Raw genomic sequence first — 25,483 nt, 5'->3', positions numbered from 1 at the left:
TCTTCTAGCCATACAGACCAGGGGCATTAGACAGCTCAGCATTTTATTATTTCCATTTTTTTTTTTTTTTTAAAACGTGAAGACTTCCTTTGTGATCAGGTTGAAGAAAGTAGCCCTGTTAACAGAAAAAGGTCCTGAGAGTAAAACACAGAAGCCTGGTTTGTTTTTTTTTTTTCTTAGTGTTCGACCAGCCTTTCTTTTCCAAAGCAGAATAGAAGCTTTTCTCTGGAAGTGTTTCAATTTCCATATTCACATACTATTAATGGTGCGCAGTCAAGAGCAAGAGCACTAGAAATGCAAGTGGTCCCCAAACTGTAATGAAACAAACCATTGCAGAATGACGGTCTTTCTCTTTAGTCCCTTTAATCCTTCATCAAGCATTGGTTTCTCAGTACCAAATGCCACCTTTTCCCTGCACCCCCCATTCTTCTTGGCTTTTTTTTTTTTTAATTTGCTTTTCAGCATGACAAGCAGTGGCAGTTTCATTAATTAATACTTCTCCAGCCCTCGAATCCACTGCTGTTTTTCAAACGTATCAAATAGTCATTGTGAGCATCAGGGAGGTTTTTGTTACAGTGCTTAACTTCTTCATGCTGTCCAAATCACATAAAGTTTAATTTTTCCAGTGTCTCAAACTTCTCTTGATTAATATAGATGCCTTGTGCTGCCACAGCGCTTGCCAACTCCGCTGTTTATTATAAAGGAAATAAGGAACCATGGGACTGATTAGTACGTCAATTTATATATATCTTGTGTAGCATCTTCATTTATTCTGAAAAGACTAAGAGCGCCGAGGCACCCCCTCCCGGTGTCGGCCTCGCGCAGCGGCTCCGGGCGAGGCGATGGGTGGCAGGGGGGTGGCTCTGCCGGGCCTGGGGGGTTCCTCCGACGGGTTCTAGGTGCCCTTCCGCAGAGGCAGCGTGTGGGCGACCTCCGCGCCGCCGCGGTCTCTCCCCTGCAAGGACGAGACAGGGAAAAGCTCATTCTCACCTCTCCGCTCCCACGCACAACCCTCCTGCAAGCCTTCGTGACCCTTGAGTAGCGTCACGGACACCCAGTTTGGCCCACCACAGCAGAAGTTTTTTGGGTTTTTTTTAAGCACCTCCAGCACAAGCGAAGGGTGTCAGGCCCATATAAAGTCCCTGATGGACTAGAAGCGCAAGTAAAAGCATCTGATGGAGCACTGCAGAAAAGACTGAGAACAAGGAAGGGAAGAAGAGGCCTCCAAAAGGGTGGGATTTTGTGCTAGCCAAAGGGATTCGTAACTAGATCAGCATTTTAAAAAGGCTGAAGTCTGAGGTCACAGAGGCAGCTAAAAGAAGAAAAAATAAATTCTTGTACAGGTCTGTCAAATGCGAAGGCAGATTTCCCCCTCCTCCCCTTGTCATCTCCCTTGTTAATTTTTTTAGTCCATTTTCATGAATAATTGCCATGTTGAGAAAAATAGCAGGGATATTCTAAAATCAAGTGAAATTAAAGATAACATCATGAATAAGTGGGAGCCTGCAGCTCCCAAGAAAAGCTTTAAAATGACATTTAGAACATCACTGTCGGAACAATGCAGTTTACAATCCTGATCCTAAAACAACATGGCAAGATTAATCTTACATAAATGCATTATCCTTAAGCTAAAGTCTTGATGAAGTGAAACAGACCATTTTAAATTAATGCAACATAAAATACGGTACCCATGTAAAATCCAAGCAAGTTTCAAGCTGTGCCTATGGCAGCCCTCGAAATAGCTAAAGAAAGCCCAGCTCTGGTTGACATAATGTATTAAGTGCATCTCTTTTGTTAATAGATTTAGAAAATTCCTAATTAAACCTGGCCCGAGATTCATGACATTTACCAGTCAAAGTTTGGTTTAAGTCGGAAAGATTTGCAACAAAATTAAAGAAAAAAAAAGCTGCTGTACAGATCGCAGTATATTTGAAATGTAGGAAACAGTAACTGAATGAGAGATGTGATAAAACTTCCTTAGTTGGATGCTGAATTTCCTGCAGTAAACCAAGAAAGATGCTTTACATTTTTGCAGGGCTGCATCATGCCCGAGACAGAGCCACAATTCCAGGAGGAGACATTCATCACTGGAACGTCTCGCATCCAGCCGGCTCTGCGTCCACGGGGGAGCGCAGCAGGGTTTCACCCAGCCAGGGGAAGAGGGGAGGAGAGAAGGGAGGGGATGGCAGCCGCCTTGTCCCAGTTTTCCTGGGTAAGAACTGAAAAAAGGGTGTAATTCGGGGTGCTGCTTGGGGATGGATAGCCTGTGGGGTGCTGGGTGGTGGAGGCGTGCCCTGAGGGTGTGGGCATCGTGGACTACACAGCACTGGGCACCCATGGAAAAGCTCATCCATCTTCCTCCAGCCTGGCATGGAGTCACAGAGAGGCCGGGCAGTGGGTGGGTGGCTGGACCTCTCTGACACATGGCTGTGCTCCCAGTGTCACCAGAAAACAGCTACCTGAGCGTCACCTGCGCCCAAACCCACCAATGGCTCACCCCCTTGTGCTCCCACCGGCCCAAAGGGGCAGCGGGATTTTGAGCTAGCTGATGTGTAGCTGGATTGAGTTCTTCCTGAAGTGAAACATTTACCATTTCCCAGAGTAGCCTACCTTCATTTTCAGCAGCAGATCATGTTTAAGGGAAACCTATAGCTTCCATGCCAAAAGCTGCTTTCATACCTACTTCTAAGGCTTCTCACCAGTTAGCAGGAAAAAATCAGTTTGCGTGCACATTAATATATTGAAGACAGATTATTACTTGACATCAAAATAAATGGCAACGATTGCTTTGGAGCACACATACTGCTCCAGTTTGCTGGCAAGGGGAGAGTGTTAGGACAAGAACTACAGCTGCTAATCCTGTCCATAATTCTCATAAACTAATGGACATAGAGCACATGCATATTACTCAGAGGCTGGTACAGCAGCCTCCATGATTCCTTGATTGTTTGCATTATAATCTCCATATGTATGAACGAGACAAATTAGGTTGCCATTTATTTGTTCATTATCTATTATTTTGATTAATGGAATTCTTGTTCTCAGAATAACTATTTAAAAATAACATTTGCAATAATGAGGACTGAACTATTAATCATGATCTTTAGAAGAAACTCTGCAAGGAACTGGGGCAAGACATTTCCCATGAACAAATGTCATAAATAGGATTTCTAACTAACAGTGTTAAAATTTCAAATGCATAAGACCCAACCCAACCAAACTCATAAACCAAAGGTTTAAATAACTTTTTAACCTGATTTTTTTTTTTTTTTCAAGCAGGGCTGTAGTGTTGCTGGACTGTAAAAACATCACAGGTAACAGATGCCACCAGCCTTTCCCCCAAGGTCCTTAACAATGTATGTCTGTCTGTGTATATACATACATGGGTGTTTTTTTTAATGTTTTCTTGATGGTTCTTTCCAATCTTCCTATCCCCCAAGATCTGACTATTGACATTTATGCTGTCTGAAGTATTGCACATTGCAAGAAATATTTTTAAACACATATAGTGAAGAAAATTAAGGCTTATGGAAACCTTTGATGAAGGTGTCTTAACCCTGTCACACAGGACCTACTGCACCCCTCTCTTTTCAGAGAATGAGGCCCAAGAGCTGTGGTGTCCAGAGTGCTTGCACAGAAAGGGACCACCATTCTGGCAGGGGGAAAGCTCCAGCCAGAGATATCCATGATACCAACACTTTTTTTTTTTTTTTTTTTTTTTTCTGGGCTGTAGCTTTTATGCACTTTTCTTTGAGTAAAAGGCTGCTTTCCTGGAGAGGGCAAAGGCTGGAGTTTTGGGACTTTTTCTTGTTTCACTTGCACAAAAGGCAGAGAACTTAAGTGTCTCTGGCTCCAGCACCACAAATATGCTTCATGTATATATACTCTCAATTACACAGAACTCTTCCTCATTGCTAACCAGCAAATCATGCCTTTTGAACATACAATTACTTGCCCCTTAAAATTTTTAGAGCATATTGTTTGACACAGCACTGATAGAGTACAAACTATATTCCTAAAGCAGGCCAAATTTCTGTATATTTTTAAAAACACAGCAGCAGAAGTTAAACACAAGGCTTATGTATCAGAAATTGCTACCACTGCTGTCACCATTTCACAAAAGCAAGCTAGAGACTGACTCCTGTGCCACTGAATGCACTTGGGAGTTGGGCTGCAATGCTGCAGCATCAGGCAGGGGCTCTGAAATGAGCCCACGCTTTAGGAGAGCTCTGCTTTGAGAACTGCAGTGGCTCTGAGAGACGTGTCGTTGCAGGGACCCTTCTGAAGGAGATCCAGCTTTTGTCCTGCCATCTATAGGCAATTGGAGAGAGCTCCCTGAATTCATGCCTACTAAATCAGGTCTTCGGATGCTGCTTAGCGTATTCCAAATTAAGATACATATTCATTGTGGATAAGCAAGCTTAATTATGGATATATTGGGATATTTAGCATTTATAAAAATATTCAGAATATTCAGTATGTTTAATATGGCAGCGTTTCAAGAAAATCTACATGACTTTGCACAGATTGTATTGACTTGGGGTATGTAATGAGCATTTTTTGTCCTTTAGACAAAGAAGAGTAGGAAATATTCCAGAGTTCACATGAAATTCATTTGATGTAAAATCTCTTTTAAAAAAAAAAAACTCCAACATGTAGAAGTAAGAAACTACAGTAAATAATGTTATGAAATAAATTAACATCCTATTGCCTTCACTTTGTCTATATTTCATTGTTGCTGATAACAAAGCACAAAACACAGCCCAGTGCTCATATTACCAAAACTGGATGTGCATGATCTTCTTTACACACCCCTATAGGTGGCCTACTTTTCAGTGACGTTAAACACCTGCATCTCCTGTTGGTGGTTCACTACCTAAAGGAGCTTAGTGTTTAGATACCTAAATATAGATTTACCTGGCTCACTTTTGAAAATGCCTGGCCCTAGACCCCGTTTTTAACATGTGCAGTTAGAACTATTCTGTGAGAAAACTGCTACATAATGAAGCTCTGTTGTAAGATACTATGCTGGGGGATTTTAAAAGCCCTACCTAACATTCTTTCATAAAGGAAACCTTTAGAGATGATCTTCGGGTTGACTACTGAAGGGAATGGGGGAACTGTGAAATACTAATGTTAATATTTTTACTCTTTAGCATACTACTCAGGGGAAGATATTTTACCTGTGAGGAGGAAACATTATGTAAAGTGAATCATTCTCACTTAACATTAAAAAACCCCTTTGATTCTCAAGCTCCCATCCGTAGCAACTATTGTTTCTTGCTTGGAGCATGTGCATGGCACTTCTGTAACTTGAACTGACTTTACACCCTAAACTCTCATGAATAGATCTGTCCCCAATTAAGAAATGAAATGAAGACACGGAGTGACAATATTTAAAGTGGGAAATCATAACGTTACCAGAATGCTGCAGGCACCGTTCTCAGTGTGAGCTCGTTCCTGCACTTGTGAAGGGCCCTGGAGCTGCAGGTAGAAAGGAGCACCTTCCCCCTCCCACGCCCAGGGAGCGGGCGGGTGGGGGCTTCGGGGGGGGCACAAAGGCCGCGCGCGAGGAGAACAAGCACAGCGGCAGACAACTGAATAATCCTAACTGACACGGATGCTGACAAACCCAGGCAAAGGCTGATACTGAGAAGCAAACAAGACAAAAGAAAGGGAACTATCTCCTGGAGAAGGGATCATACCGCAGCTGCCGTGGAGGAAACACTGACTGGCAAGTGATGGAGCGATTCATGAAGCTAACTCCTACCCAAAATTCTGCTGTATTGACAGGTGCTGCAATTTAATCCAATGCTTTGAAGACAGACAAGGACTAAGACTGCAAGAACAAGACACATTTGCTGTGGAACAAGTTAGTCAATAAATTCTGTCATGGCAGCAGTTTACAAAGACAAGATTATGAGTAAATTAATTGTGGGGCAATATAACCTGAATTACAAAGAGTCCAGATGTGGGCTGAGCTGCTACATCTCTTTTTGGATAGATATGGGCACTCCAGAATTTTTTGGAAATGTATTTCCAACTTTGACCTTACACTGTCTTTTAGAGGAAAAAAGCCCAGAAGCCTTCAGAATCCATTCTCAACTACACACGAAAGAAAACCAAGAGCATGAAAGGATGAAAAGAGGATTTTAAGGATGCTTAGATTTATTAAACCTACACTACTAAACCAGCAAGAACTAAAGACTAGTTGAGCTAGTTGGCATAGTTTCAGTGTTTTACTGCCACATACTTCTACTGAGAGAGATGTCTGTGCAAAATTTTATTAGGTAAGCATTGTAAGGAGAGCACTTTCATCTAGTTCCTCAACAACAGCATAACTTTGCTGCTACTGTCCCACAGAAGCAAAGCAAACACTGCCCACAAGAACTACTGAAGTGCTATGACATCTTGAAAATTCTGAGTAGATATGTTGGCCACTTCTATGGCCTGACAGCAACTCAGGTACTCCTGTGGCAACAGCCGGGTTCCCCACACAGCCTTTAGGCCAGAAAGATGCAAGTGCAACAGAGAAGGTGCTTGGAATTGCCATGAAGGGCACAGCATATGAACTATGTGATGTGGTGGTGCTTGATGAGCATGTTTACAGAGCAAACAGAAACCAACTCCTCAGCTTCACAAAAGCAGGACTAGCATGGAGACACATTCTCTAGGCATGGTCCAAACTGCCTGTGATCATTTAGTAAAAGTGCTGTAGTCAAAATCAAACAAAAAACATGGATGAAAGGAAAAGTGAGTGATGCTGGAGGCATCTTGCATTTCACAATGAAATAAAACTGCCAATGAGAAGGTGTGCCCTGAAAACCACCTGCCAAGCTGGAAGATGGAGTGAGGAGGTCTACGTTATGCCACTGGTCTCCAAAGATGTCAGATGCACAAGAGAAATTCCGTTTATTTTATTTTTTTTTTTAATGTGACAGATTTGTAATGTATAATTCAGAGTGTTAAGAAGTCTTTTAACTTTAAGGCAGGAAACTCTATACTAGAAACAGGAAAGCACACCACCGCACAGAGTCCACAGAATCTGGAGGATGAGAGCCTTTCAAAGGCCAGACACTGGATATCAGGGTGTGAATACTTCTCAGAAAAATAAAGACTAAGCGTTAATTGTCTTGTTGAAGCAGAAAATGTGTTAGTTGTAAAAGCAAATTATTTCTAGGAATTCCTCCTGTACTATCTCACTGTGCATTACAGAGTTACCTATCCCACCCAGCCCCCAGTAAGCTGATAACATGTTTATTTAAACACTACCTGCTTTACAATTAACTGACTCTTTATATAACAGATTTCGATAAAACGCTTAAAAAATTTAAGAGCTAAAAATGAAGCAACACCGTTATTATTTATACATGTTATAAAACACTCAGCGCTTTAGTGATGAGCATCACTGTGCAACTTTTTCCCAGCTACCACATTAAAAACCAAACATCCAATTAATTGTAAAACATACTTGTTTTGGGGCATCTGCAGAGGTGGTGTGAACTTCAGTACCTCGGAGTCCATTAGACTCAAATACCACTGTGGGAACAAGGGGGCTTGTTAACAGATGAACATTCAAGCTTCGTTAGTGTGTGTACATTATTTGAGACCATTACAGATTAACCATGTTCAAAAAAAGACACCAGCTACTACCCTGTGGCCGGAAAATACCAATTTACCGTAACACTTACTGTAAGAGAGTGTGCTAATGGCAGCCTAGGGCCACTGCCCTTTTTAATTCAGACTTCAGCGCAGAAGAAAGCAATCACTGACAACATTAATTATCAGTGTATGTGTAAAGAGACCCTCTTCTTGCATTACTTACCATTTGGCCTCTGTCATTTTGCATCAGACTGGCTTATGTATGCATCATTCACACTTTTCAGGAGGAACCCGCTAGCCTCACTGTCTCCTGCAAAGCTCAGGAGGTCTCTCGACACCGGTGGCTCTCGCCTCCGACAGCCTCGACCACAGAGTGTGCCAGGTTAAAAATGGCTGGTGGGGATTTCCCCGTTTAGGGCTGACCGGGTCTGCGGAAAAATCTCGTTTCCCACAAAAATGTTCCTGTCAACAGTAACGACGAGGCAAAACAAAGCCTTATGTTGTGCTGAAAGGGGTGCTTTGATTTCAATTTGTGCTGGTGGCAACAGAATTCATTAGCATATTCATTTCTGAGTACCCTACACTCTAATTAAAATAAAACATTTGCAAACAGACTTATCTTAAATGCATTGCAATTTTATGGGGTTCGGGCGGGGATCAGGTAAGCAATATCCGGAGAACAAGAGCAATAGTCGTAAAAATAAAAAACCTGTCTATTAGATTTAGGTCCCGGAATTACTCAGCTTAACATGGTATGTGAAATGTAATTCTTGGCATTTTGTTAGCTGGCTCTGAAAGCAGGCAAGTGGGGAAGGGAGGAAGCGAGAGCGAGTACGGAAAGGTACCTGCGTGGGACCTCTGGTGAGTCCTGAGGTGGCTGGGCTGGGTAAAGCATTTTCCACATTCTCTGCAGACGCAGTCTCCTTGGCGTGTTTGTGTCCTGAGCATCCCTGTAGTCGGGAGGGAGGGAGGAAGGAGGGGGTGGGAGAGAGAGGAGAGAGGAAAGTTGAGAAGAAAACATTATGCCAGAAGAAAACATCATTAGTATGTCTAATGTGTCATTATGTGAGGCTACCTTCAGGCCCTGGATGACAACTGTCAGCCTTCATCTAGGCACTGGCTGACAGGCCAGGCACACACAGGACTGCAAGAATGCATAAATTACATTGAATTAAAAAATGCTCCCCATGATGTGCCCGCACCAGGACTGGCATGTCAGGTGTGCGCTTTTCAGAGCAGCTGGATCCACTTCTCAGCCATCACCCAGCTTTGTCAAGCAGTACATCAGGCAAATCAAAGTGACTCCAGCGTGGCGGAGACAAGTCACATGGATAATAGGAAGTGAGTAGGACCAGAGCCCGACTGTCCCCCCCGGGCAGCAATACCTCAGAGACAAATGCAGAGCGAGCGGAGCCATCACAGGCTGATCAAACCTTTCGCCCCTGCCTACCTGCCTGCCGGTGCTGCTTTGACCCTGGACCTCTGAGGCACAGACGAAAGACATCTGTGAATGAAAGTGTCATTCCGGACATTTTGAGCTGGTAGCAGCGCAGCAGCCGTCCCCCAGCCCTGGGTAAACATGTTTTCTAGGCCATTAGCATTTGTGGAAAACCACTCAAACCTCTCCTTTTTCTCCAAAGGTCAGTTTACAGCATCTGACTTAAAGGGCTGGTCTTTGTCTTTTTGCCACTGATCAAAAAAGACACATTTGACTTTTATTGGGCTTTTTTATTATTTTTAAAAAAAACCCAAATGTTTGAACATCATCTTTTCTATTTTGGTAAAATGCCCTCCTCAGAAGGAGAGTTGATGTTTCCATTTGCCACTGGAATACTTTGGCTTTTAAAGAAATTCTCAGGGGTTTGTCAGTGGAAGTGAAGTTTCAGCTTTTCTTTCATTCTTTTCCCTCCCTGTTAATATTTAAAAATAATAATATTATGAACAAAACATGGGCAACAGCAACATCAGAAAACCACAATCAAAAAAGCAACTGCAGGATGCCAGAGGGCTCATCCCAAATACAGATGCTGTACCTGAAAATGAGTGGAAAAGACGATGGGCTGGCATTTACTCTGCTGGTACAGCACCAAGTGTCTTGCAATGGTTTTTATCACAGCATACATTGAGAAGAAATGTCTGGCTGCAAAAACCCAAAACCCACTCTTGGCTAGTTTTCTCTAACAGCACCTCCTGCAGGTGGCAGCACAGTCTGTATAATGTACCTGAACTCACTCCCAGCAGTTAAGGTCCTAGCAGTCAAAATACAAGAACATGATTTAGGGGCAAATCCAGATCACATATACTTACATGCACACACAGAAGAAAAGAAAAGGGAAAAAAAAAAAAACAAACAACCAAAAACACATCCATTTCAATGAGAGATTCACCGTACTTTAATGAGATGGATTTGCCTTGTAAGGCAGTCAGGATTAAAGCAGATTTTCTGGTCTGATACTGGCATTTTCCTCTCACTGGCCAGAACTACAGCTGTGAGCTTGAAAGCAAAGCCAATGAAGTGTGCTGAGGGACCAGCCACAGCCTTTGCCGGGCCACTGTGCTGGCTGCCAGACAGGCAGGGACAGGCAGAGCAGCTCCCAGGAGACATGGCTTCCTCAGGTGGTTTTCTGCAACCTCTGAAAAGTCATTTAATCTCTCTGTACCCTGAGTTTCCCCCTGTGAAAGGTGAGTACACTTGTTTCAGCAGCCATTATGGGCCCAACGCAACGGCCTTCATGGAAGTGCCACTCCCACTTGAGTCGAGCACGAAGGAGAGCTGAGGATGCTGCTGTAAGCCAGAGTGCCCTCTACAAATGCCAAAGGTGAGCAGGTTAGGACTTTCATCCATCCCCCCCCTGGCACTCACTTATGGTACTTATTTAAAAAGCAGGTGGAAAAAAAAAATTGATTGCTTCCACATATATATTTGGCATTTCCTAAGAAGCACCATAAGACTTCTGACAGTTGAGAGCTTTGAGTGACGGGTGTCACTACCACAAGGCAATGCCCCTGGGAGTCATCACTCAGGTTGTCCTACACGGGAACAAAAGAATGTGGATGGCTACAGGTGTGAGCAAATGAATGTGACCATCTGAATGGGATAGCTCCCGCAAAGCCATGCAATGCAATGCTCAAAGAAGTCCCAGGGCAAGAACACATCTGCTGCTGTAACCCATCCTTCCCTAATCCAGTAATTCATGTAAATATCATGAATAAAAAAAAAACAAACACATGATCACTATTAAATATAACAATAAGATTCTCTGTACAAGCATTTGGGACGATTGGGCAGTGTGAAACAAACCCAGCCTAGACACAGCAAACTCTGTGCTTGCAGCTCAAATGATCACTACAGTACAAACAACAACTCTCTTTTCCAAGGACACCTTGGAATAAACACAAATGTAAAAGAAAGGATCCCAGATATAAATCTAGTCACTCTAAAGGAAGTTAAACACTGCACTACCACACACTGAAGTATTCCAGTGAAGATGAAGTCACATACCAAACACCAAAGTAAAGTCTATTTGGAACATTCAACTGGGAAAAGAAACATGACAAGTAATGGGATTTTTGGTTGTCCTTTATGTCACGACTGCCATATTCACATTGCCACACTGAGACTAAATTGTATGATGCCTGCTGACTCAGAGGGCTGTGTGTTATTTCAGACAAAGTTCATTTACCCTCCTCTGTTCACAGTTGGTAGGATCTTGTTCCTTTTGCTTGCAGCAGCTTTTTATTTTAGTGCTATGAAAAACAGCCATCAATGCCAATTGGTTTGGAGAACCATCAACAACCTAGGAGTTGTATATAAAACGAAGACAAACTACATAAAAAAAGAAGTTTCAGATTCTGAAAAGTGGACTGCTATAAAACACTTAGAATGAAAGAAGAGACTTCAGAGATGGGCACTAAATAACTTCCAGTTGAAGTGTCTCTAGAAATCACCGCCCAGAAGAAAAAAAAGAAAAAAAACCACTGAACAACATTTTGGCAATAAAAAAAATCACATAGAGAACTCCTTGGAAACCCTCCCCCACTTTACTTTGCCCCAGTGGTCCTCATGGTTTCTTGGGTGCCTGCATTCACTAAGACAGCTTCTAGTTCCTCGCTTTTACTGTTTCTTTCCATCCTTAAAACCTCTGGGAGCTCTCTGGATCAACAAGGTTTCTTTGAGCAGGTTCACACAACATAGTATTAAATAATATCAAGCAGGGCACCCATATGAAGGTACCCCAAGTTGGTGGGGAACAATTAACTGGTATTTAGAGCAGGAGGCAGACATGGAAAAACTTTAGACAACATTCCTGGGCATTGCAATGGCAAAAACAAAGTCAGCTGAATAAAACCAGGGACACCGACTGTAGCTTTAGAAACTGAGCACATCCTCATCTGCTTTCTTAAAAAAAAAAAAAAAAAAAAAAAGGAGCTTGATGTTAGTTACAATCATCACACAGCTTCTAACCACCTGCAAAATTATCTACTCAGTAAGTATGTCAGCTCCTAAGCAGCATTACTTTTTAAATGATCAAGCCAAACTGACAACAGAGTGGCTGAAAGGTGCACCTCACGGACTATTTCAGATAGGTTTTTGCCTTCCTGGCTTCTCCAAAATGCCTTCCACAAAGACCTGACCAAATACTATGGTTCTTTCTGTGCCTCACAGTTGCCAGAGTGGTCAACTTGCACACACCTTCTGGGCAGTAGATCATAGCTATCCTTAGACTACCAGCTACCAACCATCCTGGGTTTTGTCCCACTTGCAAAATGGGGTCACCAGCTCCATGTCACACACGCTTTTGACAAAACAGAAAGCATTATGTCAGGTAAGGACACTAGAACAATGATCTGGAATGCATGTTCTTTCCCTGCATTCAGTTCTTGCACAACTTCTACAAAGAGAAGCAGCATATGAAAAAAGGGGATGGTTTACAAACGGTGAGAGGTGGGACTGGCATCTGTTGTCTCCCTAGACACACAAAGATCCAACTCAAGAGTCATCATCAGTGTTATTTCAGTTTCTGCTGAAACAAACTAATTCTGGCAGATCATCAGAAGACCAGGATTTCAAGAGCAAATACATAGGTTCCTAATTTATTTTTTTTTCTTCTCACCTGGCAGTTGACTGGCAAGAGACAGAACAGCTCTGATACTTTCTCAATCCCTGAACTTTTAAACCAGCTATTTGCACAACTGCCTTTCCAGCTTATGTGAACTTGCAGAGGCATATTTGGCCCTACCTCTTTTTAAAAAATTATGAGCATGCAAATAGATCAAAAGAATCATCTGAAAAATACGATAACAGTCTTTGATACGGACATGGAAGATCTTAAAACTTTTGTCAAGAAAGACAAAGGACACTGACAAGTGATTATCTCTCTGTTGTTGGAAGACTTGTTTGCAGATGAAATTGAACAAAACCTCCAAAATAACATCACAGAAAAGCCCCAGAGGATGTTTATTTTGCCCGAAGCAAAGAGATGATGATGTGTGCCAGCACCAGCATATGAGGGGGATCTTCCTGTGACAGCACCTCTGTGTAACTTTAGCCTGCTTGAAGGAGGGGACAAAGGAACAGTAACACTCCAGGTGGAACCAGATACATTTAACCCTCGACAGAAATGTCACACAGTGCACAAGGGGGGATGCTGCGATGTTAGAGATCAGTAAACAAACCTATTCAAGCCTATCCAGAAACGATAAAAACAATGAATTTACAATCCCAGCTGTTACAGGGAGAGAAGGAGGACACAGAGAAGGAGCGCGTCAGGGCTCTGAATGAGGCAGGAACAAGCAAGGCACGTCCTCAGCTACGCGAGGGATTATGAATATCTTACCTGCATGCTCCAGGACAGGGCTGTTGGCACTGCAGGTTTGGTACAACGAAGCAAAGTCCTTTGGAATGTATGTTTTGAACATATTTAAAACATCCAAATGTTTCTCATGCCCGTCTGGTCCCAGATCCTGTCTGGTGGAGTGTAAAGCCGGAGAAACTCCCGCAGCGCTGTGCTGGGGCTGCAGCAGTGGGCTCGCCCGGGCCACCACTGTGCAGTTTGCCAATGTCCTCATCTCATTCCCAGCCTTCACCTGAGACTCCCTCTGAGGCACCGATGGCTCGTCGTGTTTAGGGTACTGCTCGCTCTTGCACAGGGGGTGATACTGCAGCGGTGGGTTGAATTTGGCCTTCATGGGGTCAGACGCACAGTGCTTACCTGAAGGGGAAAAACCAGTACTCCCCTGGGGAACCCCGTACTTCTCCACTTGGTTACTGTTGGTGGGCTGTGTGCTAGGCCTGGATATGACCGTCTGAGTAGGCGTTACGCTTCTGCTATAGGCTCCCATTTGCATAAGTTTGGAATTTGCTTCGTATTTACTTTTTTGTGGCGCTGCTATGCTGTATTGCTCCTGGGAATGGTTTAACTTGGGTGGCCTGTACCCATCCAGACCCGATAAGCGTGGACCGCAGTGGCCGAAGGCGTGACTGTCCTTGGGCTGATGTGTACTCCCAGACTTTGCCAGCATCCCGACGGAAAGAGAGCTGCTTTTGGACCCTGGTAATGCACTTGGCACTTGAGTGCGTGTAAATCTGGCAATGGGCAGCGGCTGGCACTCCTTGCCACCGAGGACAGGAGGGGGGCCAGTACGCCCACTCCTTGCCAGAAAGACCAGGTTGTTTTTAATACTCCTGAATCCGTTCTGTTGAACCCAAGGGGGGACCATCGAGTTACAGCTGATTTTGTGCAAAATTCTTTTGTGCATCCACAGGACTTCAGGGTAGTAGGTCTTGTGACTGCAGAAAGGACACGGGTAGACAATTAAAGCAGCCTGCAAGGATGTATTCAGATTTTTATTGCATGAATTATCCCTTGTTGATTTTTCACTCAAATCGAGTGGAGCTACTTCTTGAACTTCAGCACCTTTTCCTATCAGAGGATGTTCTCTGTGTAAGTCTAGCAAATGTTCTCTAGCATGACTAGACTGCACTTCAAGTGACGTTTTCAAGTTCATGACCATGTTTGAACATGTCTGGCCCACAGCCGAAGCAAAGCTAGCGATGCGACTGGAGCAAGGAAGCCCCTGGCTGTGGTGAAACACTGGCATCTTCATGTCTGCAGATCCTTTTAGGTCTTGGTATTTCGAAAAGGGGTCCTTGATGACACTCTCCAGTCCCGACACCAGGGCAGGAATCTCTGACTTAGTTTCCCTGGCCTCATTTTCTCTGGCGTTGCGGCTCCCCAGTTTTGTGAGTTCATCCAAGTGAGACGTTACCATCGGGGTTTCCTGTTCAGCAAAGCTGCAGTGGTATGGCTTTTCATCTGAATGGGACAAAGAAAAAAAATATCACTGTCATTTTTGCAGAAAGGAGCTCAAAAGACAGAGCAGAATCCAAGATTAGAATAAGACAGCAGGAGAAAAAACTTTGGTATTAGTATCATAATGACATGCTACAGACTAAATGTACTGTATAAGCAAGAATATCTTGAAATAAGACACAACAGTTCAATTTACTTTTAAAGATGACTGCAAAGGCTGGATAAACTCTCTAATGCTGCATGTTCATGACATTTTGAAGAAAGAACAATTCAATAATATACCCACGTTAAAATTCTGGGACTGTGAGAAAAATAAACAAATATGCAACCATTTAATGCTTTTAACAAAAACAAAGATAATGGAGCCAGATAAGACTGACCTAGTTAAAGGTCTGTCAGCGCTTCCATTACAAGTCCCTATTTTGAAAGGGTTTGGTAACTAAGCAATAAAAATTGGCTCCACACAGAAGTGAAGCACATAAGCAAGTACAGCATACAGAATAAATTGCTTGCTTAAGAGAGATTTTTGCAGTGGCCAAGTATAAAAGATGAGTTACAGAGGATGTAAATTTTGAATTTCACGCCTATTAGTTTAAAGCAGATACAACTTATTTTAAAACACATTTAAGTTTGATTCAAAATTCAGGAAAACATTACGAGCACTCAATCCACCGAGAGATAAGGAATTTAACATTTTCAGCCATTTAGATTACAGAATTCAAACCAGACTTTCTATTCTTCTCATTTTCTTCTTCACTTCTCAGCTCTCCAGAGTAAATTTATCTACCTAATACATGTCCTGGAAAGGGAACATACTGGCCAGTAATTAAAGCTGTTTAGGGTGGAAGAGAAGAGTAGGATTTGTTTTGCTAGGAGCACAGCTCTCTCACTGCCGATCTCCCAGAGCCGCTGATGAAGCCGTTGAATCCCTCCAAATCAGTTCACAAATCAATTCCACAGAGATTTTCAGCACAGCAGCAATGCTTACTGCACTGAATCCATTTAACATGTAACTGAATTGAATCATCTGACAAACTTTCAGTTTCAATTAACATGCAGTTAATGAGCCTCTGCCAGGCAAGTGTAAGGAGACCATGCTCCATCTAAAATGTCACCAGTCCAAAGCGATCACCACAACTGTAGCAGGGGTGAGAATGGGAAAGGAGCAAACTGCTCTAGAGCTGCATATCCTCTCGTATCAACTCATAAAAGCCAGTGCCTCAGAAAATCACACACCGTTTGTTCGCTCAGTGCAGTGCCACGGGCGTTACTCTGCACAGAGCAATGGAAGAAGCGTGTCTTCAGCTGCATTTTCTCTGCAAATAAAGCCTACCTGGCCTTGCCTTCGATTCAAGCAAAATATTCTCAAGCTTTTGTTTAATCCAAGGTAATTAGGCTAAAAATAACCCATAGATTTGCAGCTGAGTGCTCACTCTGCTAGGATCATTTTCCTTTCCAACTCTCTAAGGGGGTAAACTCAGGAGGAGGGAAAAAAAAAAAAAAAAAACCAACCATAACCCAGAAACTTGTTTTTCCTGTGTTGCAGCAGCAAGGTTTTGGGAAAGCACATGCCCAGCACTACTAGCCAAATTTACAGTTTGAAACAAAGACACTGCTGCAGAGGTGAAACCTGACACTCTACGTCTGTGTTATTTTCAAAGCACATCTGTCAAAGCCTCAAATATCTGTGCTCTTAAATAAGATTTTAAGGCTTCTCTTTATGATCACAAGGAGTGGTTCCTTTGATCATCGCAGTAAATAATGAAGCAAAGCAAAAACAAATCATTTGGTTGTAGCAGCATTCGGCAGAGACTGAACCGACCATGCTGAGCAAAGTGGGCAGAGGAGGGAGGTGGGGGACCCCTGCCAGTCCCACTCTCGAGGGCTGCAGAGCCAGGAGGATTCAGCCACTTCTTGGTCCACCTGCACTGCTGTGATGAAGGGGCACACCAGCAGACACCTCTGGTGCCAGGTGGCCCTGAGTACCTCAGACATTCCTCAATGGTTTCTGACTTGGTCAAAATCTATGTACTGTGCTGTTTGAGCAAAGAGAACAAAGCTGCACAGACTGTGAGGTGGCACGGGTTAGGTCTGGACTTGGTCTTTAGGTCTTGACTGTTTAGTTTAGGACTGTACTTGGGCGGGGTGGGAGAAAGAGGAAGCAGAGAGACCACAGTCCTATGTCCCCCACTAACCACAGGTAAAAAGCCTGGGTCTGCAAACCTCAAGGTGGCTACAGCCCTTTCAGCCCTATTGCTTTAGGGCAGCCATCAAAGAAAAAGGAATCTTCCAGGTGGAAAACACAGCACAGAGCATGAAAACGATGAAGGCATTTCTGAAGTGTATCTAGGTCTGTACATGCCACAATGGTGAAGGTACACACTGTCAGTACAATATATGAAAATTTGTAAGGTTATTACAAACAATAGCTTCTAACATCTCTTCATAGCCTTTTGCTAAATTCAAATCCTCCGATGTCTCGTACAGACTGTACTGAATATACTAGGAGTAATTTTAAAAGCTTAGATCACAAGCCTCAATAGCAATATTTGTTTTAATTTCTCAAGCCACACTTCTAGCAAAAAAAAAATCCAAGAAAACCAAACCACGCCCCCAGCCCTCTTCCCCAAGACCTGGACTGACAACGCTTTTCAGCTGCAGGCCAACTCATACTTCTCCACCAGCCCAAAGCACAGCCTGAGCTTTTCCCTAGCCACATCCCACTCTCCACCAAGGACCCGACGCTCCAGATGATCGATACCCAGGCTGAAACCCTGCCACACACCATCCTCCCCACCACGGGCGGTGGTACACGCTGGGCTGTGAGCAGGTAGCAAAAGCCAGGGGGCAAGAGTGGACGCAGGCAAGAGCAAGAGGAGATGGTACGCAACCCAATAATAAAGGCAGAGCCTCTTTAGAAAAATAGATTAAATTTATTTCTGCCTGCTCCCAGCCGCTTGCCCCAGCTGAAAAGGGGTACTAACAATCCTTTTAAATCACTGGTATAAAATATTGCTCTAACCAGCGCAAGGCAGGCATTACTGTCACCACAAACTTTCGAGATTTTATTATGGCCAGGTCAAAGCAAAAAGCCATGAATGGGATGCCTTCTGCATGATCTCCAGGGACTATAACTCACATTCCCCACTGAAAGAGTTCTTGGCCAAAAGCATGCTCTCACTTTTTATCCTACAGTTCCCTTTCATGTCCTCATGTCTGCCTCAATTCCTTGTTTTCTTATCCAAAACAGCCATTCACCTGTTGTACTCGAGAGTGAGAAAGGTACTTTTACCACTTACCCCTGAAGTGTTACAGGTTTTCTGTGTCATGGGCACCCAGCCAACAGCTAAATTGGAGAAATTTTACAAGGTGCCCCACTAGGAGGTGACTGCTGATGCCCACATCTCATGCCTTCAGTTTGTCCATAGCTCCAAATATCAACTGCACTGCAGGCCACAAGAAAGCAAAGCAGGGCAGCACAAAACACAAAAAATTATATGGGAAGCCATGGTCTAGGAACACAGGAACATTCAGGAATTCAACTAGTTCTTCAGAAATACACTACTTGCCATCAGTTAATTGCAGAGGCAGAGTACAGTGACTGCTCCCCACACACATGTATGCCTCTTCTTTCTCCCCCTCACACGCATGGACTCCACTTGTTTTCTTCCCAGCAATGTCTCTCCACAAAACCAACTTTCAGAACAGGCTGCACAGCTGTTTTAATTCATGAGGCTTCCTATAAAGTAAACCAGGCTACAAGCCTGAGGACAATGAAACCGTGATTTCTATTCAGAAAAGCAGAACTGGCTAGAAATTGGCCCCCTTTCTGGCAAGCGTTACAGCAGTAGGAGTTGGTGGGAAAGGAGCAGATGTGATGTGTTTGATTTTTAGTAAACATTTGATAGTGATTTGCACTTTAAGATGAATGCTGTGGCTGGATTTGAAAACTGGCTGCAAATAAATCATGACAAAAGCAAAGGGTAGCATTAGAAGAAGGTGCAATATTGAGAAGACCTGCGTTAGGTTGATTCACTTTGTATTTTTTTTAACGATCCAGAAGAGACTCAAGACAGCATGTTAACTTAAATCTCCATGAAATATCGCGTTTGGAGGAGCTGCAAAAATAACGGGGACAAGGAAATAATGCACAGGGACTTAGAGAGAATAAAAATGCAGTCTGAAAATAATCAAATGAGATTCATTCTGGGAAAAAAAAAAGCAGGCTAAGACAAGTGAAGGGAAAGGATCCAAAAAAACCCCATGCAGTGGGAGGGTGAAATCTGGGAAGCAGCAATGTTGAAAATAACAGATGTTACAATAGATGGCAAGTTAAATATGCGTATACTAGGTGAGGTTCTTCAGCTTAGCTTTCACAAATAAAAGTATTCATTATAAAAATAAAACTCCCCCACCCCAAATAAGAGACTTACATGATAGCCATGCTGATCACATTATTTTTATATAGATAAACAGATAGATACACATAAACCAAAAACTATATATACCATAGTAATGGGCACTGTGTAAAAGCCCACAGAAAGCACAATACAATGGGACATGGAGCAGTGGTAGAAAGTCGAGGTCTTTTATCCTGTGAAAGGAACATCCAACAAAAATACTCCATGCCCCCAGAGTATCTGTGCAGATCTGCGAATACAAGCAAGTCAGAAGGAGTTCAGAGAACTGCAACAGAAACGTAATCAACCAGAAAATACAGATGAAGAGTTAAGTGTCCCTCACATGGCTGAGGGAAGACGGGAGGGTGACAGGCCAACGCCTGCAGCCTCTCCAGGAGTGCCAAGCTCCAAAAGAGAGAATTATGTCATCCTGAGCACTGGAGTTTGTCACAACAATCAGATATAATTGCATACAGGAAAACTCATGATGAACAGGGAAAAAAAAAAAAAACAAACCGCACCACAACCAACTACGTGTATTTGGAGCTTGCAGAGTAAACATCAAGGGAGGATGTGGCACATGCTTGGACTGTAAAATCTATATGGACATAGCACAGATTATCAGCACACGATAAAAATCCTTCCTTTTCACAGGGAGAAAGCATGGGATGATGTGTCTCACACCAGCCATGCTCCCTGCGTGTCTAGTTTTTATACTCCACGTGCTATCTGCCACCTCCCCTCTGCTTTCTCCTCTGGCAGATTCCCAACGTGGTGGCAAAGCCAGTGCGAGGTGAGAGACAACTCCTACAAACCTTCTTAGGTTTTCTTACAGCACAGGGCCATGTGCCACAATGAGATATAGGAAAGAAGTTATGCTCTGTGGATATGAGATCCAGCTTCTCATCTGCAAAGCTCACCTTGCTTTACAAGCTGTCAGCTGTTTTCAGCTACAACTACAGCAGCTCCCTCATAACTCAGAAGTGATGACCAAGGACTACAGTGCAGCACCCAGCATTGCAGGATGGGGCAGGGAAGCAGGTAAGAGGGTGATACTGAAGGATAAAAAGCACACCATCAACTAATATCCCTGCTTCCTCTTGGACTAATTTTAGAATTGATGGTGACTGGTTTAGGCTGAGGTTTGAGGTAGGTAACAGGGAAGAAACACAACACAGCTCTTGAGATTGAGATGCTGGCTGACACAGACAGTTCATCAGTCAGCCTGCCCACCCTGCCCCACCCCAGACCTCCTCTGCTCATGAGCGAGGCGCTCCTGGTTTGTACCGCACTGCTCTTCCTTATTACTTCTCAGCATTTTTTTGGAGTGGTTTGGGGTTTTTGTTTGGTTGGTTGGCTGGTTTTGTGACTAGTTGTTGGAGAGTTACATTTTCACTTACACACAATCAGCAATGTGTTCCACCTTTAGCAAATAAACCCAGATCATGGGTTTACCAGTCAGAACTAGAAGCCCTTCGGTGGTCTTTGCATCCATGATCTCCTTCTCCTCTTCTAACACTTAACTTCAGAGTTCCTGACATGACTCCTCAGTGACTTTTCATCTCCTAGCCAACAATTTTAGGACAAGGACGCATGATGGCAACTGTCAAGCTTTCAACCAAGTACTTCTTGGGGAAGAATACTGACTATGAAAAAGCGTGATCTGACAAGCAGAAAGAGAAGAATGGCAGTTTTGTGTCCCTGTTTACTGGGAGTGGGCCCAGGGAGGGGAAATTAGTATCTGACCAAAGCAATTTTACCCTTTAAAATTCTTTTAGGCACCCTCAAATAATGAAATTTTGCCTTTTTTTTTACCCTTCCACTCTTTTCTTCCCGAACAGTACTACTGCTACTGTAACAATGATTAAATGACTAATGCTTGGAGTCCTAAATTCAACTTTTTTTTCTACAACTACGCTACTTCTCAGCTGTTTTTCTTGCACATTTGTTTTCAGGCTTCCTTCTGTTCCCGAAACAACAACATATGGATTTATTCCAAAGGGCTGTTTGCTTTATTTCACTAACTTTATCCTCCTCAATTTCTAACTTTACTCACAGGTTATTTTTCACCCTCACTCACTATCCAGTGCTTGAAACTTTGTGCCACTGTGTCCTGAGCATGCAAACAGCTGAAGGGCCCCGTTACATTGTTCATCTCCCTCCTGCTGCAAAACTGGGGGACACCGCAGGGGATGACAGCAGGACAGGCCAGCCCAGCTCCTTGGTCTCCATTTGACTAATCTCTCTGACACTGTCCGGGAGGGCACCTGCTGCTGGTGAAAACAAAACCCACCGAGGTCTTACAAGCTGGGCAGCAAAACACACGAACAGACAACTGTCAAACTAATTCAGTGAAGTTTGCTCAGGTCTGGACTGCGCATGTGGGGGATTTTGAATTACTTTAGATTATCATTGTTATTTTCATCAGAGATACTGATTGCATTAGTTTTGCATTTTGGAAAGAATCTGAAAGGTCACCGAAGTGATTGGGAAAAAAGCATGAAAATTTTAGTTGATTAAATTTGAAACTTAACCTTTTAAGGTGAGTGAAATCTGAGTCTGAGAATAGTTACAGTATAGCCCAGAAAAGACCCCATTATACAAGGTATTCCCTAGCCCAGTAAAATTACAAATTCCTTTGCACAGCAGACATGCTTTAGAGTTATGTCACATTACAAGGACCAATTTAAAAAAAAAAAGGAAAAAAAAAAAAAGGTCTGAAACCATCACCCATCTGCACAGCCACAGATGCAAAAAACAGCAAAGCTAGTAGAATTTCAAGCACAACCAGAGAATAGGCACCAACAAAGTCACTGAGGAAATAGGTGGGAAAGGGTATCGAGTCCAAGATCTGTTAGGCTGAAGCTCACATTGTTAGGTACCAGAGGCAGGATGAAAAACAAGCCTAAAAGTTCACAGTGAACTTTTTCTCCCCAGCTACTTGCATAAAACTTTTCCTTGAAGAATACTTGGCTTTGTTGTTATCTAGGGTACCGATGCTACAAGCCTCCCAAAGGCCAAGGGGCTGCAAGAGCAGCTCATCGTGCAAATGACTCGCACTCTCCCCTCACGCAGGATCTCGTCATCACCCTCAGCTTCACACAGGTGCACGTCAACTGCAAAAAGCTTTATGCTGAGGTCCAAACACAAGTTCTCTTCTAGCACTGGGTGCTTTGGGATCTGTCTCCCAGGTATCAGCCCTTCCAGAGTCAACAGAGCCTTTATTTGAAGGTGAGGGAAGGAAAGCATCCACAGCAGAGCACAGAATGAAATGAAAGCACACGTGGGGGTAAAATGGCTGCTGCTGGCAGCGTGCCACAGACACATTTCCAACATTCATCACATCTCTCTGCACCTCCTCAGTGGGACTTTTTTGTAAGTCATGATATGCATGGTGCACAGGAATTCTGGGCAATGGCAGAGCTAGCGATGACTTACCAAGCCTTTCACCTCCGTGTTTCTCAAGGAAAGGTCCATGAAGGAAATCTCTGCCCAGCAGCAAGGGGAAAGCCCCACGAAATACTGTGTATTTATCTGCAAGTGAAACTGTAGCTCCTGTTACCCAAGTATTTCCAAGTGCCTTTTTCACCCTTCATCCACACTGGCTTGACCCAGGGAACTTAAGATTTCAGCCAGTTGAGAAGAAAGCTTCTTCTTTCAATAAAGAGCTGAGGGGAGGTGACACCCATCCGTTCAGCCTCACACAGCAAGGCTGCAAGTAACACATTCAATCCTCACGGTGCTGCTGCATCCTGCTCACATCCCCAGCACAGCCCCTTCTAGGACTGGGGAAGAGACTTCCCAGTCATGCCCCACAGCCCCTCTCTGCCCAGGGTGCTTCAGGAGCACCACAAAGTCTTCCCATCTCACACAGGGCTGCTGCAGCGACAGCTGGCCAACCCAACAGCACTGACAAACCAAAGGGAGTTGCCCATGTTACACGTGGCTTTTGCAGCTCTGTCCCCAGCTCACAAAACTTCAGACTTGCTTTTCTTCTTTTAGGAATTGTACTGGTAAAGCACATACATGGATGGAGAAGAAAAGGTCCACTGCTCCTACTCACAGACTGACCCAGAGTGAAGGCTCTACATCAGCTTAAAATGTACAGGCACCTTCACAGCTCCACATCACTGCCTGGATCCTGGGAAGAGGTGAGGGAACGGTGAGTACTCACCTACACATTACGGGTACAACAGAGCGAGAGATGAATACATACACAAGAGCCAGACAAAAACACTTGCAGGGACTGCTTGCCAAAACGAGAACTGTACAATTTGGCATTGCCATAAATGCTGCTCATAATACACTTAAAGAAAATGATGGGATATAAAACCCCTGGAATGCACTGCAAAATTAGGAAGTGATTAGGCCAGATGATACCAGTTTGAGTCTGACACAGCTTTGTCATAATTCCAGAGTTAACAGCAATACTCTATGAACTGGTCCAAAACTGAAGCGGGGAACTTCCTGTATGCTCTGTAGCTGCTAGGCATTGCTCTGTGTGTGGCCCTGCCTGGTGCAGGTAGAAGGACAAAAACGAGAGGGCATAAGACCATTAATACAGCAGGATGCACAACTAAATTTGAGAGGGTTGCATTTGGGTAGGGGCTGTTGTGGGTTTTTTGTTGTTTGTTTGTTTGTTTTCCTCTTTGTTTTTTTTTTTTCCCCCCCTCTCATTTAAGGTACAGAAGTGCAATTGGTTTTGATGCATCAAAACTAGTTGTGATGGACACGGAAAATCATGACTCAGATTTTTAAGTTTTTCTAAGCAAGTGGCAGCCTACCCATACAGCCACTTCAGACCAAACATAGACCCAAACAGTTATAAATCTTCCTGGAGATTTTCCCTTTTGTTCCAGCTGTCAGACTTGCCACAGTGCCTGCTCCAGAGAGTCTTCTTGACCACCACCTGTTCCTCTTCCTTCAAGTGCATTAAGGAGAAAAGCTTTCCAGGACTGTGGACTGGCAGCCACCCCATACAGCTTGACATTCCTCATCCAATATTTCATTCCTCCTATTGTTTGTTAACTGTGGGTAGTGTATTGCCATACATCATAAAGCACTTTACTAGAGCTCTCAGTCTAAAAACAGAGGGTACAGCTGTGCTGTAGGCTGGCATTCTGCAGAAATACCTAAGTGACAGCCAGCAAGCCCAGCATGGTAAGAGAGGTAGCACAGTTATGGAAATAAGGAGCCCTGCATGACCTAATTTACCTTGTTTCTCCTACTGAAGGCCATGCTACCATGGTTGGTGACTCTGTTCACAGACTGAAAGCAGTCAAGGATCACTGCTGTGCATGTCAGTCACTTCAAATACAGTGGGACATCACAGAAAGGTGAACTTGGATTGTCAGTATTACAAGTATGTAGAAATTTGCTAGTTATACAGTGCTTACACAGAAAATCTGCCTCCTTGTGTTAATAATTGTTTTCAGGCTTTCAGAGGAAAGAGAACTTCAGAAAGAGAATGGAAGGAAATAGAGTTGGAATAGGAAAAGAAGCAAGTCAGATCAAACCCAAGATACAGGCTGGACAAACTGAACTATCACCACTGGAAACTGGATGCCCTATGTGAGGGATGACTTTGCTGGATCATGATTGTCACCGTTACGTGCTGCCACAAGGATGTGGCAGGACAGATGAGGGACTGAGCCCAGCAGGGTGTGGGATATGCAGACTTTCCCCAAGGGAGAGGAAGGCTCTAAGCTACTTGTAGATCAAAAGCTGACTTGAACAACTCTGCTCCGGATGGACCACAGGGAAACTGGAGCTCCCAGGAAGGATGTGGCTGCAGGCACGAGGGCAGCCCCTGGCCACTTGGCCAAGGCCACTTACTCAGCACCGACCGCAGCTGAACTCCACCAAATGCGCTGTGCACGTGCCACACACCCTGCAGCTCTGAGCCCATGGTCTCAAGAGAAGATGCTCAAGGTCCTGCCTGCCAGACCCAGCTCCCCTCCACCCAGCCTCTGCCTCACCATCAGCTGTGTTTGCTCCTACTGGCCATGGAGGGCAGGGTGTTTGCAGGTTGGCTAATTGCTTCGGTAAGAAGACACTACCTTTCCCTTCCCTTTCTTTTCAGTGCCCTCCCCTTTGTGTAGGAACAGAGGAAATGGTAACAATAACTATGGGAGGCACTTCCAACAAAGTAAATGGCTTTTCAGGCCT

General features: G+C 43.8%; 1 protein-coding gene across 1 annotated transcript; it reads right to left on the bottom strand.

The window, feature by feature from the left end:
- Positions 1-895: 895 nt before the first annotated feature.
- Positions 896-25,223, bottom strand: LOC103776935 (zinc finger protein 516-like). Its single transcript, XM_008944464.1, has 5 exons — positions 25,151-25,223; positions 13,440-14,918; positions 8,448-8,552; positions 7,472-7,539; positions 896-955 (listed from the first exon to the last, which is right to left on the bottom strand). Exons 1-5 carry the CDS (start codon positions 25,221-25,223, stop codon positions 896-898), a joined length of 1,785 nt encoding a protein of 594 aa, XP_008942712.1.
- Positions 25,224-25,483: the final 260 nt, after the last annotated feature.

The sequence above is a fragment of the Merops nubicus genome, unplaced genomic scaffold, assembly GCF_000691845.1.
Source record: "Merops nubicus isolate BGI_N331 unplaced genomic scaffold, ASM69184v1 scaffold24797, whole genome shotgun sequence".
NCBI classification, from domain to species: Eukaryota; Metazoa; Chordata; class Aves; order Coraciiformes; family Meropidae; genus Merops; species Merops nubicus.
Note: the sequence above shows the minus strand (reverse complement) of the source record. Positions and strands in the feature narration are given on the sequence as shown.